The sequence below is a fragment of the Cajanus cajan genome, chromosome 9 (genome assembly GCF_000230855.2).
Source record: "Cajanus cajan strain Asha chromosome 9, NIPB_CcT2T_4, whole genome shotgun sequence".
Taxonomy (NCBI): domain Eukaryota; kingdom Viridiplantae; phylum Streptophyta; class Magnoliopsida; order Fabales; family Fabaceae; genus Cajanus; species Cajanus cajan.
The window spans coordinates 11621939-11641620 of NC_138525.1; the positions used below are offsets into that span (position 1 = coordinate 11621939).

A 19682-nucleotide genomic window follows, 5' to 3' on the forward strand; every position below is an offset into this window, starting at 1 on the left:
GTCAATACTAGTTTATAATTAAATAAAAGTATAAAATTATTTTACATTCATATTGCATTCTCTCGTTGAGTAAATTCATAAGTACAATTAGGTTGACCGTAAAATTTTCATTTTTTTCCAAAAAAAAAAAACAATCATGTAATTAATATTGCATCCGATCCATAATTTTTTTTTAATGTTTTAGACTTATTCTTTTATTCCAATTTTTTCGAAGTTTTACATATTTCAATATTAATTAATCTTCTTCACGGATATTCCTATTTAACAATTGTTATTCCTATTGCATAAATGTTCTTAAAATATTTCTTAAAGGGTATAAAAGAATCTTTAAAATAAAAAATTATGATGATGGGGGAATATGATTAATCTACTATTAAAAGAATAATTTCTCCAAAATGGTAAGATTTTGGTAATGGAGAAAAGTCATGCATCGGAGGAAAGGTATATATGCACCTATTGCCTCTCACTAGTTCACTTTCATGATAAGAAACAACTTAATCAAATACAAGATGATTTTGAGACCTCACCATGAAAAAATAATATAAAAGATTGGAGCTTAGTGTTATCTAGCACTTCATTATTTATATGTGTTTGTTGTTATTGCTTATTGGGTGCTGTTTGGTCCATCTCAGTACTTGGACTGTTATGCCAAGTTAGATGAACCATCATTATGATGGCTTGTGAATTTCACAGCTTCTGCTGTCATTTGCACCTAAAATGGTAGGGACGAAAATGGGATTGCCGAACTGCTGTCATGTTCTTCACAAAGTATATAGTAGCATATAGTACAAGTACTATATTTAATTAGTGTAAGAAAAAATCATTGGGATGGAAGAAAAACGAAGGAAATTAATGCAGCAAATAAAAGCATTATATATAGAAACATAAAAACCCAAGTTTAAATATTTTTTTTATTTTTATAAATATGGTTTCATCAGATTTTCGATTTTCAAATTTCTCTTAAAAAAATAATTTTAGTTACTATTAAGCAGTGACATGATGACAATGCAACTAATCCTGTCATTTTACAATAGTCTTTGACATGATATAAATATTTATATGTCACGTCACCACTTAATAAGATATACAGATTACTTTACAAATTTCAATTAAAAAATACAAAAAAACCAAAATCAATAAACAATGTTAGAAAAACTAAAATTATGACTATATTATAAAGATTAAAAATATATTTTACTTTTTGATAATCAACAACATATGGGGCTCCCCATCCTTTTGCATCACCCTCGTCTGTAAATTAAACCTATCTAAAATCTAAACCACACAAAAACGAATAAATAAAGGTAACCTAAATTCTTCCCTGAATAAAATATAGTTATAAAAAGATCAGCCATGGAAATTTCTTTACTCGTGTTTCTACACGATATTTAAAGTATAATAACCACAATTTTTTTTTACTTCATACAATTGTGTTATGACTATATATATTTTTAGTTCAAAAAAATATGTTGTTTTTCGTTCTCTATTAATTTTGCTCATTTTGAATCTTTACATCTAAGAAAATCAATGCATACTTTTAATCTCTCACTAGCAACAGAAAAAACACATAAATTTTATAATTTTAAAAACAATAAATAAAATTTAATATTAGAGACTAATGTTAGAAAAATATATTGTACATTTTATAAAACTTGAAACACACCTAAACCAATTATGAGTTGTTATTCCTTCTGCCTTGTTGATTACACAGAGAGACAATGGGACCTTAGAGGACCACCATGCATGCTTAGTACATTTAGGTATACCTCATTCACCATAAGAATGTTCTGCAACACATGATAATATTGATCTCTCGTAGTCCAACTAGGTATCTTACCCCATATAGCAGCATGTGCACATGACCCAGAACACACTATAACAGCCAACGCAGTCATTTTCGCAATCGATATCCTTTCACACTATATGTTGCATACTACAGCAACTATACGTTCTGCTCAATCGTGTACCGAAACACTTTATGAGCCATCATAGATATATCTGGTAAGCAACTTAGTGCGCAACTTGCTCAGATGTTTTTTACACACTTTCTTCACCTCCTACTTCAATTCCACTATATAAATTACTGCAAGTAAAACGCAACATATTACCACATGCCACATTTCATTTAAGCCTTTATACATCTCTCTGGTTAATGCTTCAAATTTGTTTCTTGTAACAATTCTCAGTAAATCTATACTTCAAATGTAAAAATAGTAAATACCATTGAGCGCATGATCAACTAGTACAAATTTAGTTCTGATATACAATTGAGTTGGAGGGAGTTTTGTTGTTTATAATGACTCTATCTAACTCGAGCAGAACTGTTTCATGTGAAAGATATATGTAGTATGTTAAAATTAAAAAGTAATAAAACAGTAAATGGTGGAAACTGAAAAGTAGTGTTTGATGGAGAAGAATAAAGGAATAGTCTACATCTTTATGAGTATTACTTTATATGAACAAAAGGGAATTTCGGTATCCAAGACCAAGATACAACACACAAATAATAGAGGACATAAAGAGTAACTTTGAGGAACTATTGCTGTAATGTTTAAAAGAGATTGAAGAACAGTAGCAGAACACAGACCTCATCATGTCAAGCAATGCATTAACTCTTTTTATCTTGTTTCTTAACATCTCCTTGTTTCCAGCCACCTCTGCTCTGAACCAAGAAGGTCTCTCTCTACTTTCATGGCTCTCAACATTCAATTCCTCAGATTCTGCTACTGTTTTCTCTTCATGGGATCCAACCCACCAAAGTCCATGCAGATGGGATTACATAAAATGTTCCAAAGAAGGGTTTGTTTCAGAGATCATATTAGCATCCATTGATCTTCACACCAGCTTCCCCACACAGCTACTTTCTTTTGGCCGCCTTACAACTCTAGTCATCTCAAATGCAAATCTCAGCGGTGAGATTCCTAATTCAGTGGGAAACTTGTCATCACTGGTTACTTTGGACCTCAGTTTCAATACTTTATCAGGAACTATTCCTTCTGAGATAGGAAAGTTATACAAACTGCAGTGGTTGTATCTGAACTCAAATTCCTTACAAGGTGAAATTCCTTCTCAAATTGGAAACTGCTCAAATCTGAGGCAGCTTGAACTGTTTGATAACCAGCTATCTGGCTTGATTCCTGGAGAAATAGGCCAATTGAGGGATCTTGAAACGCTTCGTGCCGGTGGCAACGCAGGTATTCATGGTGAAATTCCATTGCAGATATCAAACTGCAAGGCTCTAGTTTATCTAGGCCTTGCAGATACTGGGATATCAGGGGAGATTCCACCAAGTATAGGAGAACTTACAAGTCTCAAGACACTTCAAATCTACACTGCACACCTCACAGGTCATATTCCACCAGAGATTCAAAACTGTTCAGCCTTGGAGGAATTGTTTCTGTATGAAAACCAGCTTTCTGGAAATATTCCTGATGAATTATGTTCCATGAAAAGCCTCAGAAAGGTGCTTCTGTGGCAGAATAATTTCACTGGAGCAATTCCAGAAAGTCTGGGAAACTGCACAAGCCTGAGAGTTATAGATTTTTCTATGAACTCTTTGGTTGGCGAACTTCCTGTGACTCTAAGTAGTTTAACATTATTGGAGGAGCTTCTTTTGTCTAATAATAACATTTCTGGAGAGATACCTTCCTATATTGGTAACTTCTCCAGTCTGAAGCAACTGGAATTGGATAATAACAGATTCTCTGGGGAGATTCCAAATGTCTTGGGACAACTGAAGGAACTCACCTTGTTCTATGCCTGGCAGAATCAACTCCATGGAATCATACCAACAGAACTCTCCAACTGTGAGAAACTTCAAGCACTTGATTTTTCACATAATTTCCTCACTGGGTCCATTCCAAGTTCACTATTTCATCTAGAGAATTTAACTCAGTTATTGTTGTTATCAAATAGACTTTCAGGTCAAATTCCTCCAGATATCGGCAGTTGCACCAGCTTGGTCAGACTAAGGTTGGGATCAAACAACTTCACTGGTCAAATTCCACCAGAAATAGGCTTTTTGAGAAGTTTGAGTTTTCTTGAATTGTCAGATAATTTACTCAGTGGAGATATACCCTTTGAGATAGGTAACTGTGCTAAGCTAGAGATGCTTGACTTGCACAAGAATGAGTTGCAAGGAGCAATTCCTTCCTCATTAGAATTCTTAGTTGGTCTTAATGTCTTGGATCTTTCTTCAAACAAAATAACTGGCAGAATTGCTGAAAATTTAGGCAAGCTAGCATCTCTAAATAAGTTGATACTTAGTGGAAACCATATCACTGGTTTGATCCCTCAGTCACTTGGCTTTTGTAAGGCTTTGCAGTTGCTTGACATAAGCAACAATAGGATCACTGGCTCCATTCCTGATGAGATTGGTCACTTGCAAGAATTAGATATCCTCTTGAACTTTAGTTGGAATTCTTTAACAGGCCCCATCCCAGAGACCTTCTCAAATCTCTCAAAACTTTCAAACTTGGACCTCTCTCACAACAAGCTCACAGGGAGTCTCAGAGTACTTGGTATTCTTGACAATCTTGTGTCTCTTAATGTTTCCTACAACAGTTTTTCTGGTTCTCTTCCTGATACAAAGTTCTTCAGGGACCTCCCTCCTGCTGCATTTGCTGGCAACCCTGACCTATGTATTACCAAGTGTCAAGAAAGTGGACATCACCAAGGCATCAAGTCAATAAGAAACATTATCATATACACTTTCCTTGGTGTTATTTTCACTTCAGGGTTTGTTACTTTTGGAGTAATCTTAGCTCTCAGAATTCAAGGGGGCACTAACTTTGACAGTGAAATGCAATGGGCTTTCACTCCATTTCAAAAGCTCAACTTCTCCATCAATGACATTCTCCCTAAGTTATCAGATTCCAACATTGTGGGAAAGGGTTGCTCAGGAGTCGTTTACCGTGTGGAGACTCCAATGAACCAGGTTGTTGCAGTGAAGAAGCTGTGGCCACCAAAGCATGATGAGCCACCAGAGAGAGACCTTTTCGCTGCAGAAGTTCATACCCTTGGATCAATAAGGCATAAAAATATAGTGAGACTTTTAGGATGCTACAACAATGGAAGAACTAGATTGCTCTTGTTTGATTACATAACCAATGGGAGTTTATCTGGATTGATCCATGAAAATAGTTTGTTCCTGGACTGGGATGCAAGATATAAAATCATTCTTGGAGCAGCTCATGGTTTAGAATATCTTCACCATGATTGTATCCCTCCAATTATCCATAGAGACATTAAGGCTAATAACATCTTGGTAGGTCCACAATTTGAAGCTTTTCTCGCAGATTTTGGCCTTGCAAAACTTGTTGGTTCCTCAGATTATTCCGGAGCCTCTGCTATAGTTGCAGGTTCTTATGGATACATAGCTCCTGGTGAGTACAAATATCTTGATGTTCACACAGCTATTTCATTTTGGTAGTGTCCATTTAGCAACACATTTTAACCTTACATAAAAAAGTTATGTCAAAATAGACATATTTCAAAAATCAATCTGTTCAGACTTAACTGTCAGTCTTTCTATTCCTTAATCTTTCTTCTATTAGTTTAATGAAATCACATTTAAAATATACTACTTCAGCATCTTATATTCTCTGTCCATTTGTATCATTATCCTACTTCATCGAGAAAATATTATTGTGTACTATAAAGTAATACACTCAACTGTATTGGTTTATTATAAAGTTACTTTTATAGATAAATGTTAGCAACACAATTTGTGACACACACTTTTAAACACACTTTCTCTAGTTAGCTGAAATTTATTGAAATCATACAAAATTTAGCAAGCTTCAAACCCTCTTTAATGACTCTCTCTCTCCTGATTTGAAGTTTTAAATAAATTCTAACTAATGAGAGTGGGTGTATTAGAGAGTGTATAACACACTTGAACAGAAAAATGCTAGCAACACACGCTCTTATAGAAAATATTCAATTCAAGCGTCACATGTTTGCATTGGCTGGGTGTATTACTCTGAAATTACATAAGATTTTTTCTCCTAATGACTAATCATGCATTATCTGACTAATTGCAGAATATGGATACAGTTTAAGGATCACAGAGAAGAGTGATGTTTACAGCTTTGGTGTAGTGCTGATTGAGGTCATAACAGGGATGGAGCCAATAGATCACAGGATTCCAGAAGGCTCTCACATTGTCCCTTGGGTTATCAGGGAAATCAGAGAGAAGAAAAGAGAATTTGCATCAATTCTGGAAAAGAAACTAGCACTGCAGTGTGGAACACAAATCCCTGAGATGCTTCAAGTGCTAGGGGTGGCTCTCCTCTGTGTGAATCCATCCCCAGAAGAAAGGCCTACAATGAAAGATGTGACAGCAATGCTCAAGGAGATCAGACATGAAAATGTGGATTTTGGTTTTGAGAAGTCAAATCTTCTGCATAAAGGAGTTGTCACCAATCCAAAAGCTGCAGTTCACTGTCCAAGCTTCTCCAGATCTTGTAAACCTCTAACTGAATCACCATCTTCTTCAGTGTCACCAAATTAATTACTAGATTAGTTTCATTTCATTTCTATCTTTCCTCTCTTAATTGTGCAGATGAATATTTATCTCTGATGGCAATTCCATATTGTAATTCATTTCAAGTTAAAACCACACACATAGGTTAACAATAATGTCCTAGAATTGCTGTCAATGTAAAGTGCCACTTTTGTTTCATCATGATTCCAATGAAAACAAGACAGAAAATAAATTCAAACTAGGATTACTTGTTAATGGCTGTTCCAATTTGATAGATTCACCTTGTAAAACCAGAAGTTCTAGTCCCAGATATATAATATCAATCACTTCACATCCATCCAATGTATCCGCTATATTTATTTCATATCCCCCTTTTCTCTTTTTGTATGATTTTTTTATCATACCTGCTATTGTAGCATTATATACATTATTATTACTCTTGCTCGTGAAGACATGTATGTGTGAGTTTTGGTGCCCAATAGTAGTATTAGAACTGATAGTTCGACTAGGTGACCTTAGGTATTGAGCAATAGGAGGCGATGGATAATTCAAGTATGAGAGATCTTTTATGTCAAAAGTCTTTTTAACCGAATAATTCCATGAAAGTTTAAGTTTAAAGTGGACAATTTCATACCAATATGAAGAGAAGTGTATGAGTGTATGTTTCTCCCATGTCCAACATATATATATATATATATATATATATATATATATATATATATATATATATATATATATATATATAGATCCAAGCATGAGATCTTTTGTGTCAAAAGTCTTCTTAACAAAATAAATTTATGAGGGTTTAAACTCAAAGTGAACAATATTATATCAATATGGAGAGGAGTGTGTATCTCCCTTGTCTAACATATATATATATATATATATAGAGAAGAGAAATCAAATGACTTCAAGAATATCTCTTAGTAAAGTTATTCCACTTAATAATTTATGGTATATGTTGAATTTTAGTGATCAAATTGTTAAATTAAGATTTCTTAATGTATAGATCAAGTATACAAATTTTTTTGAAAAATTGAAAATTATGTGATATTTTGTTATATAGATTCAAATTAACGTTTAAAGTATTTTTATAATTATTTGCCAATTTGAATTAACAAAATAAAATATTAAATAATTTTTAAAATTTTTAAAAATTTGTATTAAAAACTTTTAATTTAATGGTATATATATATATATTCCTGTCATGAATTTTTCAGTAGACTAATCTCGCCTGAGATATATTCTTTGGGGATAGCCATCATCAAATTGAATACAGATTGTTATTCATTTATCAAAATCCGATACAATTGAAGTAAAACATGCTTTTAGGACTCACTTTCACCAACCTATAAACCATGGCAAATGAAGTGAACAAAGATTTCTTGGATACTAATTACTTGATAGACAAGGGATAGGAGAAAAGGCAAGTGACAGTGTCTTCTTTCCCGGCATAAAGCCTAGAGAACGCGAATCATTGAGAATAGAAACATATGGACCACCATCGTTTGACAAACGTGCGCAACAATTATTTTTGTTATGATAAACTGATGAAGATCTCTCTATCCTAGGCCCACAGATAGTTTAATGGATATATTGTCTTAATTTTATATTAGTGATCATGAACTTTATTCTCTAATTTGAATTCTTTTAAAATTACAATCAAAACAAATTAGTGTTCCATTAGAAGTATTAATTATATTAAAAAAAATTAATTTATTAAATATATGCAATATATGTTTATAGAGTACATTGCAAAATAGTGATTGAATTTGTTATCATTAGATGTTGAAACTTCTTAATAATTAATTACATTATATAATTTTCAGCAATCGAAAATAATCTACCCTTAAGTTATTATTATTTTAATCTTAATGTCAATGTGTATCACTAGCTGGGGTGGTGGTTTCACTTTCATGCGATGTAGGTAATGGTGTGAAGTAGAGATGACAAATAAACTCATATCCATGAGTAATATCTAAAATCATCTCGACTTTGACAGAGAATACCTAATTTGATCAGGTACAAGTACGGGTAAAATTTGAAATATTAAATCGAGGACGAGTATATACTTACCTGCCTTGTCCGTATTCTCATCCCCGGTTTAATACTCGTCTCTGATTTAATTATGAAACATTTGTGTTTGTTTAATTATTAAGAAGTATCTTAATTAAAATATGATATAGACAAACAATTCAATTACTATTGTAATATAATAGAAAGATAAGTTAAAAATATTGTATATTTTTTATGCAAAAAAAAGAAATTTTTTATAAATACAGATACGAGTATGGATATACTCAATACCTGACGAGAGAATGTGACGAAAATTACATATCCATCAGATATCGAGAACGAAAAAAGTATTATGAAACTTGTATGCATCTTAGCCCATTATCATGCCTAGTGTGGAGTAGTGAGTGAATGATGAAAAGAACAATTATTTTTGACATGACATGTAGTATGAGGCCAATGTTGTGTTATACCTTAAGTAACTTCCTAAGAATTGAATAATGTATTAAATATAAATAAATAAAACAAGAAATTGATAACAAATCAGAGTGGCGCAGCGGAAGCGTGGTGGGCCCATAACCCACAGGTCCCTGGATCGAAACCAGGCTCTGATAAAAAGAGAGGCTTCTGCTGATAATATTCTTTTTTTGGCTATTTTAATTTAATTTTTTTTGTTGTCCCATCTTTCCCTGCATTCTCTACAAGCTGTGATGGGCCAAGTTAAAGCCCAATCCAAATAAAACTTGACTATTCTAATCCAAATTAACAGTGTAAAAAATTTACAAGGTCAATAAATTAAAAATTCATTTTAGAGATGACTTTTAAAATAATTATGCTAAAAGTCAATAAAATTATTATACGTGATAACTTTTTATTGATAAACGATGTATTTTTTTTTTTTATGTTAATAACGCATGTGTTATGTATTCTTCTTTCTGTATATATATATATAAAAAAAGTAAGTATTAAATTAATATTCAATAATGAATAGTCCGGGAAAAAAAAAGTGAACTATGCGATGTATTAAAAAAAATTGAACTATATACACAAACTTTACTAATCTAAAGCAGTATTAAAATTGAATATTTTTGACCAAAGAGATCGAATACAATAAGTTACCGAGCAATATCTAATTAAAATTGTTAAATGCATTTTTTCGGCAAAATATTGCATGAATAATGATTTTATAAGACACAGTTGATATAATTTTTTTTTTAGAAAAAACTCGGATAATGATTTGATTATAATTTAAATATATTAATGATATTATATTTAGCGTTACTAATGAATTTTTGTAAAATCTTTTTAAAGTCAATGTAATAAAATTTGAGATGAGTATAATAGGAGAAATCAAGTTCTTATTAGAACTACAAATCAAACAAATAGACAAAATAATCTTCATTCATAAAAAACAAAATACACCAATGAGTTGTGAAACAAATTTAAAATAAATGATTACAAGTCTATGATAGGAATGATACAGTAGGTAAATCAGTAAATACACATATGCATCCATTTATTGTTCTATCAAATGATGAGATGAAGTAGGTAAATCGGTAGATCAAACTATCATTGAGGTATGATAGGAATCTTGCTCTACCTAATAGCTAGCCAACCTAGTTTAATACATAGTGTATGCCTTTGTGTTTCTTTTTGGTTTGATTTCCAAATAATCTCATTTTTATGTACATAATCAAAAGAATCTTTTAATATCTTACTAGAATTATTAACCCCTATTTATTCTATAAGAAATGTCAAGATTTAAAGTTGGCAAAGATCTATGATGTAGACTATATTAGGGTAAAGTGGAGAGAGAAAAAAAACTAAAATGGAGGATATAATTTTCAAAATTCATATCTCATGTCAAGGTCAAACATGAAGCAAAATTTAATAGGTCTCTTAATTATAAAAGTTGAATGCATATCAATAACTAGTTGTTGTTTGCAACTATTACGGGGCATCCTTGGCCATTTGCTAAAGAAATGAAAATAGTTGGTCAAACATATGGTCTATTTCTAAGTCCATCTTGTAACCAAATATATCAAAATTGGTGTCAATGACTCTTAAACTTTGGACCTTAGGGCAAGTTCCTCAATTGGTAAAGATGCAACTAGGATCAACTATAACAAGTGTTCGCAGGTTTGTTGAACCACTGGTGCATTGCTTGTAATGATTTATTAGGTCTCTATAATTTACAACTTAGTTACTTGCAATGAAAACATATAAATACAACTACTTAGGATTAACATGCAAATAGTTCCTAAATATACATGCAATAATATATGTATAGGAATAAAAACCAACTAAAAACATAATTGTTCCCCTCATGGAACTACATCATATCTTGTACAAAATATATATCTATAGTAATCCAAAAAATGCAATGTAAACCTGGGTTGCCAATCAAGCAACACTACAACATATCTACAAAATTAGCACCAACATTGCCATTCAACATGGCTCTCAACTCAACCTCCTCCTCTTCCTCCTCCACCTTATCCTTGTCTTGCTCCAATATAAATATAATCATCACACTCCAACCATAAGGTAACATGCAAGGATAGACTAATATTTCAAAAGAAATCAACATCTCAAGTATAGAAGTAAAATGCAACTATACTACCAACATAAATAACTCAATTACACCACATAATCAATTCTAAAAATACAGCATTATCATTCGATATGAGCAACACCCCAACATGGCAACTCATCCATATAACAACATAGCATATGCATCACACAATTCAACAACTCAACCACATAAGCACAACAAATTAACTATAAGTATCATCACACATTTAACTAAGAGATCTCCTACAACTTAAGTAAGCAATCTAAGTGGCTTGATCCTATCGAACAACCGACAACACAATGTTTTCATTCCAAATAGATCAACAACCAACTTTTTGAATAAAAATCCATATTTTCATTCCAACTAGATCAATAGCCAACTTTTGGGTAAAAGTCCACAACAACACGATATTTTCATTTCAACTATTCAATAGCCAATTTTTAGATAAAAACCACAACAACGTGATCTTTTCATTCCAACAACCAATTTTTGGATAAAAAAAATACAACATGGTTTCTTAGATTTCGCCACTTAAATTATGAAAGTCTAGTATTATTATTCTTCATCATCCAACATCATGCATTCACAACACCATTCAACACAAATTGCTACATTCACATCATAACACAATTCACCACGTAACATAATTAACTCAATATGTTATTTCTTCTTTACAACATAACTTCTTTAAAACAAAACATGAATAACATTCACATCACAATATGCATGTGTACATTTAACTTTCAACTCCCAACTTTATCATGTGATAAGTAGCTAGCATCATAATATCACCACATATATAAACCATACACATTTCATATGCATTACAACATTTCAATAGAAATAACACAAAAGATCAACTTGTGAAACAAGGGTCTCATTAAGAGAGCCCCACCTCAAGAAATTTGACTATTTTATAATAACAACCTTCATGAAATCAACATATAAGGAATTGCACTAATCCTATTGTAGACCCCTAAAATTGTCCGGGTAGGAAATAAAGCTTGAAGACTCTTGAAGACCAAAGGAAAGTCAGCCGGAAGGACTCCTGGAAGACCCTGGAAGACCCTAGGATGACAATCTGTAGGTTTAGAGGTCTTAGAGTAGCAAAAAATAAGAAAGTGGGAGGTTTGGAGCTCAATACGGCCTCCTTGGAGTTCAGTACGGCCGTACTGCACATTTTAAACTACAATACGGCCGCACTGAACTCAATACGGCCGTATTGAAGTTTCTGAACTTCAATACGGCTGCATTGAATTCAATACGGCTGCACTGAACTTCAATACGGCTGCACTGAACTTCAATACGGCCGTATTGAGGTTTTTTGAACTTCAATACGGCCGTATTGAATTCAATACGGCCGTATTGTAGTTCAAAACTTCAATACGGACCGTATTGACCCCCAGAAACCGTATTGAGCCTCATCCCTATAAATATGACGTCAATGGGACGTCATTCGACACTTTTGGACTGAGTTTTAACCCTCTTCTTGAGTATTCTGGGTTTTTTTGAGCAGTGCTCTGCCTAGAAATCACTCGGAGAGTTGATCCGACGAAGTTCTTGAGTCACGAGCCATTTGCTTGAGTCTCGAACCTAGTCGAAGGGAAATCCTCCGGATTTCCATAGTTAAAATTTTATAGGAGCGAGCGAGCGGTCTTGTAGAGGGAGGGAACGCCAAAACGCTTCCCAATTTCTGTCAAGATATATAAGAAAGCACGCTTCAAAGGTTTATTTCTTTAAAGTCCCTTCTTTTACCGCTTTCTGTGTGTACATATTTAAACTGTCATCATGTAGATAGTTAATTTATAATTGCTTAGAATAAATAGGGGTAATTTAGTAATTTTGCGCTATTATTTAATAAATAATCTGTCATAGGGAACCCGAAAGGGGCGCTGTGGGGTGCTAACACCTTCCCCACGCGTAACCGACTCCCTTACCCGACTCTGGTTGTAATGGCCGAAGTCGATTTTTGAATCGATTGCCTTAAACCTCTTTTTCCAATGTTTTGAGTAAAACATTGGTGGCGACTCCATGAACCCTTCCTTTTTATGAAAACCACTAATCCATGGAGGGTCCCGCTTGGGATTAACATGGATTGGTGAGCCTTTTAATAAAATTGCTCGTTTGACGAGGTCTCAGTTTGAGAATAAGTCATTCTAGCAATCCATATTTTTAAACAAATAAAAGAGTCCAACCATCCCTCGCGAATGCCGAAAGCCCGTTTCGGGCCGGTGGCGACAGATGGCGACTCCACTGGGGAAGCCTCGAGAGTCAGTCCCATTTAGTGATGGATTATTTTTAAAATAATAGTTTAAAATTACTTCATTACCCCTTACTTGTATGATAACATGTTTATCTATTTGGCTTTAATAATTGTTGTATTTTTAAATTCTCGCAATTGTTTGAAATACAAACTGAACACGAACCTTTGCACACAACAGTTCCCTCTATACCCGGGGGCATGAGTGGTAAGCCATAGGGAGTGGATGTTAGTACGGCCGGTTGTCGAATGGGTCTATAGGTGCCCGTAGACCGTTGTCGGAAAGCATCACTCAAGGTGACAACCATGAACTCAAGTCCGACAGTGCGTTGGAGCTTTCCATCGGCTTACGACGAGAGGAATTGGGTCCCTATAATGGGGGCACCTTGGGGGCCTCAGACCGGTGAGAACAGTTAGAACCACCTTGAATATGCACTTTTCTGCAGGATACCCCTACCTCGTGATTCGCTCGTGACTGTTCGTGGATGAGTGAATTGTTTGTGCATTGTTTATGTGACATTGTTTGAGCATACATTGCATTTCTTTAAACATACAACATTCCTTTTTAAAATAAGAATAAATAGGAATAAGAATCTTCCTTTACATGGTGTTAACATCTACCTTCATCACATTCATATAGGTAGATTCCCTTTTCACCCAAAAAATATACAAAAAACAAAATACCCAAAAAAAAAAAGAAAAAAAAGGGTTATTTATCCAAACCAAGCAATATCATGCATCATCTTAGGGACATCCTAAAAACATGATAATGCTTAGTTGAATAAACACAATGCATGCATATTCATCGCCATCATCTCATATCATGCATTCTTATCAAAGATCATGGAGGGATCTAGGTTTGCATTTCATACATCCCTCCTAGTAATTTACTAATAACAGTAATAAAAAGAAAGGATTAAGCGATGCGTATGTTCAAAGAATGGATCGCACGCCGTTCGTTATTAAATGCAAGCCAACAACCGTGCCAAGCGAACACACGTCAACTCCGTTGTTGGTAATCAAGACGAACAAAGGGGAAGGTCCAACACCGTTAAGGATCACTACTCCAAGGCCTTTTCCCTACGAATCAAATAAGGCTGTGCCATGGATATACGACATCCATTCTTCTGCCGACAGCGATATTTCCAACATCGCTGGACTTGGGGGCATGACTAGGAGTGGCAGGATCTACACTCCCGAAGATCTCCATGATAAAGCCCCCAAGAATAAAGAAAAAGAAGAAAAGAAAACCAAGGAAAAAGAATCCGAGGAGGAGACAGACGAGCTATTAAAGTTTATCCGACAGAGCGAGTACTCCATCGTGGATCAACTTCATAGGACGCCCGCAAAGATTACCCTATTGTCGTTGATCCTAAGCTCCGAACCGCATCGACAAGCTCTGTTGAAAGTCTTGAACGAGGCATATGTGTCGCATACCATCTCCCAAGACAAGTTTGAGGGGATTGTTAGTCACATCACGGCTAATGATCACCTCACTTTCACCGATGAAGAGATCCCCGCCGAGGGACCAAATCACAACAAGCCCTTGCACATCTCTGTAAAGTGCAAGGAGTATCACATCGTAAAAGTCTTGGTGGATAATGGATCTTCCTTGAATGTGATGCCTAAAAGAACTCTTGATCAAGTGGCAATCAAGGGAGTCCAAATGCGCCCGAGCAACATGATCGTTCGAGCCTTCGATGGTTCTAAAAGAGAAGTGGTGGGAGAGATCAATCTTCCAATCCAAATTGGACCCACTATCTTTAATGTCGAATTCCAAGTGATGGACATTACTCCCGCATACAGCTGTCTCCTCGGCCGACCTTGGATTCATGATGCGAAAGCTGTTCCTTCTACGCTCCACCAGAAAGTCAAATTCATAGTGGGTGACAAGCTGGTGACTGTACAAGCTGAAGACGACATACTCATCAGCAAACCATCCACCATACCTTACGTGGATGCAGCGGAGGAAGCTTTAGAAACCGCCTTCCAAGCATTGGAAATCGCCAATGTCGAAACGTTTCCCCGAGAAATGAAGAAGGTAGCCTCCATGCTCACCAAGAATGGATACTTGCCGGGACAAGGACTTGGCAAGGACTCCCAAGGAATTCCGGAGCTACCCATCATCAAGGATAATCCGGGGAAACAAGGGTTAGGATACAACCCTGTTAAAGATCAAAGAACGAAGAGGAATCAAGATCCTTCTCGACGTTCTTTAAGCCAGATCTTTAGGAAGGCCGGTTCACAAGCATCAAGGCCGGTCGTCATCATCAAGTGCTCTCCTCCTTCCGATAGGGATGTGTAAACCTGATGACTATTAGAGATTACTCCTCGGGGACAGCCCGACCCCCGAGCCTCGATAGGGCACATGTTTCCACTATGATTATAATAAAATCATTCTTCATTATTTCTTATTGCTTCTTTTCTTGCTTACAATAAAATTCTAAACCGCAGTATTTAACCCTGTTTGAATAAACATAAATGAGGTTAAAATCGTCTTAATAAAAATAAACCCGCATCTTTTTTATGTGGAAGTGTGTGACAACTTGGAGCACCTTTCCTTGGCCTCAATAAGTGCCGTCATGGATAAAAAGAAATCCATTCAGGACAAAAATCCTAAAAAACAAAAAGCTCGGCAGGAAACCCAAAAAGGGGACTGCGCAAAAATAAGAGCAAAAGACCCGCTAGGAATCCCACAAAAGGGTGACCTAGGCAAAAATTAGGGTTACAAAATAATGAACAAAAACAAAAGCCCGCTAAAACCCCACAAATGGGTGTTTTAGGCAAAAGTTAGGGCAATCGAAAAATAGAATAAATCCATGATGGTACCACCAACTGAATTCAACAAAGGGGCTCAAGAAAAGCTATCCAAGTTGTCAAATCATAAATGTTAATAACCAAGACGTGCTTAACTTCATAAGTGTTTAATCAAACAAGCCTAAACACTTAAGCCTACCATTGGCCAAGCCATTCTTACAAAATCCATTTTTCAAAAATAAATAATCCCCTCTAAAACACAAACTTTCGAAAAAAATATCCTTTCCTTCTTTTCTCTCTTGTCCCAAACGATTTTTGAATAATCTAGTGGAAACATGGAGATATAGTAGTCAATAGGAGGGTTGACACATCTTCTAAAGGAAAGGAAAATCATTTGGTTGATGACACCAAATCTCAATATAACATGCATCATTCCTCGGTTACAGAAATCGGCAGCACACAGCCCGTCTAGAGGAATGGCAAAAATCCAAACAGAGAAACGCATCGGTTAATTCTTTTGAAAAGTGAATCAAATAGAATTAGGTGCATCATACTGCATACATGCATACAGATGATAGGTGTAATGGAAGATCACTTATTCTCTGTTTATTGAAAAAAACAAAAAATATAAACTTCAGAAAAACAATACGCCCGTATCATGTTCAGTATGCCCGTACCAAAATTAGGGTTATGAACAAATTTTCAATTCAATACGGGCATACTGAAATGAATAACGGCCGTATTGGCAATAACAGAAATCCTCCCTCACGTCAATGACAAAAATTCCTCCAAGAAGAAGAGGATAGGGGGAGCCATTCATTTTTTCTAAAAAAAAAAAAAAAAAAAAAAAAACAAATTAATAAAATAATTAAACTTGCATTTTGTGCATCACGCACATTAATTGCACATTCAAAGACCTCATCATGAGGCAGTCGCATAAAATAGAAAAAATAGAAAAATTGCTTGTGTATGACAGCGGCAAACAAAATGCAGAAATACAGAAAATCCAACAAATCATATAGAATAACTGAGCCTGGAGAGGCTTGCCGAAATAATACTCGTACAGAATAACTGAGCCTGGAGAGGCTTGCCGAAATAATACTCATATAGAATAACTGAGCCTGGAGAGGCTTGCCGAAATAATACTCTCAGAATAACTGAGCCTGGAGAGGCTTGCCAAAACAATACTCTCTCAGAATAATTGAGCCTGGAGAGGCTCGCCGAAATAATACTCTCTCAGAATAACTGAGCCTGGAGAGGCTCGCCGAAATAATACTCTCTCAGAATAACTGAGCCTGGAGAGGCTTGCCGAAATAATACTCCTACAAAATAATTGAGCCTGGAGAGGCTCGCCGAAATAATACTCTCTCAGAATAATTGAGCCTGGAGAGGCTCGCCGAAATAATACTCTCTCAGAATAATTGAGCCTGGAGAGGCTCGCCGAAATAATACTCAACAAATTGTACAGAATAATTGAGCCTGGAGAGGCTTGCCGAAATAATACTCCCACAGAATAACTGAGCCTGGAGAGGCTCGCCGAAATAATACTCCCCAGAGATATCTCAGCTTTCACCCTTGGACCAAATTCCCCAGTGAAAGCTATCAAACCAAGATCAGCAAAATTCCCCAAGGGAGGCTTGATCATCTAAACAGAATATCCAAGTCGAAAGGACTTAAACTTCTTTAGTGGAAGATAGCTTTCCAACTCAAAACAAAGAGTGAAGCTAAGCCTGAAGAGGCTTTCTAAATAATACTCTGGGATACATAAGATCCCCAAAATCCCCAGTCGCCTACTCAAGAGGCACCCTTACAAAAGGAGAAAAATAAAAAAATAAATATTCCCCAAGCGGAATTCGGCATCTAGCCAGACCATTAAACATCAAGATGATTCGCCTAACAGAAGAGGTCAATCAAAAATCAACATCCAGAATCCCCAGCGGATAACAGCCTACACAGAGGCAGCAAAAATCAGAAAATCAAAAAGAGTCACCCGAATAAGGATAACCGGGATACTCCACCACCGTCAAAAGGACGTCAGCCAATCATAAGGCATCGCTCACATTAGAAGAGCATCTTCGTGTCTACACCCCAAGGAAACAGAAATTCCTCAATGGGTACCAACTACGCAATGGAAAGTTGGGACACAAGAACCTATGAGTAACTGCACATCCCCTAGACGGATCCCTGCGTTATCCAGCCCTCAGTGGCACAAAAATCAAAAAAACAATCGTCGAAACAGCATCATGGACTATGAAGACAAAATCATCACCAAAACCCTGGAGAGGGAAAACTCACGCTACCCCGAGGTTGTCAAGAACACGGAGGTATGCAACTACCGCGAGGTTGTCAAGAACACGTTGGTATACCCTGGAGAGGGAAAACTCACGCTACCCCGAGGTTGTCAAGAACACGGAGGTATGCAACTACCACGAGGTTGTCAAGAACACGTTGGTATACCCTGGAGAGGGAAAACTCACGCTACCCCGAGGTTGTCAAGAACACGGAGGTATGCAACTACCGCGAGGTTGTCAAGAACACGTTGGTATACCCTGGAGAGGGAAAACTCACGCTACCCCGAGGTTGTCAAGAACACGGAGGTATGCAACTACCACGAGGTTGTCAAGAACACGTTGGTATACCCTGGAGAGGGAAAACTCACGCTACCCCGAGGTTGTCAAGAACACGGAGGTATGCAACTACCACGAGGTTGTCAAGAACACGTTGGTATACCCTGGAGAGGGAAAACTCACGCTACCCCGAGGTTGTCAAGAACACGGAGGTATGCAACTACCACGAGGTTGTCAAGAACACGTTGGTATACCCTGGAGAGGGAAAACTCACGCTACCCCGAGGTTGTCAAGAACACGGAGGTATGCAACTACCGCGAGGTTGTCAAGAACACGTTGGTATACCCTGGAGAGGGAAAACTCACGCTACCCCGAGGTTGTCAAGAACACGGAGGTATGCAACTACCACGAGGTTGTCAAGAACACGTTGGTATACCCTGGAGAGGGAAAACTCACGCTACCCCGAGGTTGTCAAGAACACGGAGGTATGCAACTACCACGAGGTTGTCAAGAACACGTTGGTATACCCTGGAGAGGGAAAACTCACGCTACCCCGAGGTTGTCAAGAACACGGAGGTATGCAACTACCACGAGGTTGTCAAGAACACGTTGGTATACCCTGGAGAGGGAGAACTCACGCTACCCCGAGGTTGTCAAGAACACGGAGGTATGCAACTACCACGAGGTTGCCAAGAACACGTTGGTATACCCTGGAGAGGGAAAACTCACGCTACCCCGAGGTTGTCAAGAACACGGAGGTATGCAACTACCACGAGGTTGTCAAGAACACGTTGGTATAGCCTGGAGAGGGAAAACTCACGCTACCCCGAGGTTGTCAAGAACACGGAGGTATGCATGAGCCTGGAGAGGCGACGACTAATACTCACCCTGGAGAGGGCAAACTCAACCTGGAGAGGCCACTCAACAATTTTCCCACCTGAAGACACTACAAGTCGGAAGGATGGCTTATTCCTCGGACAATTGGGTCAACTCCTTTACTTATCAAACGGTACACCAAAAGGC

The 19682-nt window shown here is 36.4% G+C and overlaps 1 protein-coding gene and 1 non-coding gene across 2 annotated transcripts; both read left to right on the forward strand.

The window, feature by feature from the left end:
• Positions 1-2327: 2327 nt before the first annotated feature.
• On the forward strand, positions 2328-6851 carry LOC109789576 (uncharacterized). Its single transcript, XM_020348555.3, has 2 exons — positions 2328-5384; positions 6045-6851. The coding sequence occupies exons 1-2, from the start codon at positions 2594-2596 to the stop codon at positions 6512-6514; spliced, it is 3261 nt and encodes a 1086-aa protein (XP_020204144.1). The 5' UTR covers positions 2328-2593; the 3' UTR covers positions 6515-6851.
• Positions 6852-9042: 2191 nt separating this feature from the next.
• Positions 9043-9114, forward strand: TRNAM-CAU (transfer RNA methionine (anticodon CAU)). The gene has a single exon. It is a non-coding gene; the product is annotated as a tRNA-Met (tRNA).
• The last annotated feature ends 10568 nt before the right edge of the window (positions 9115-19682 follow it).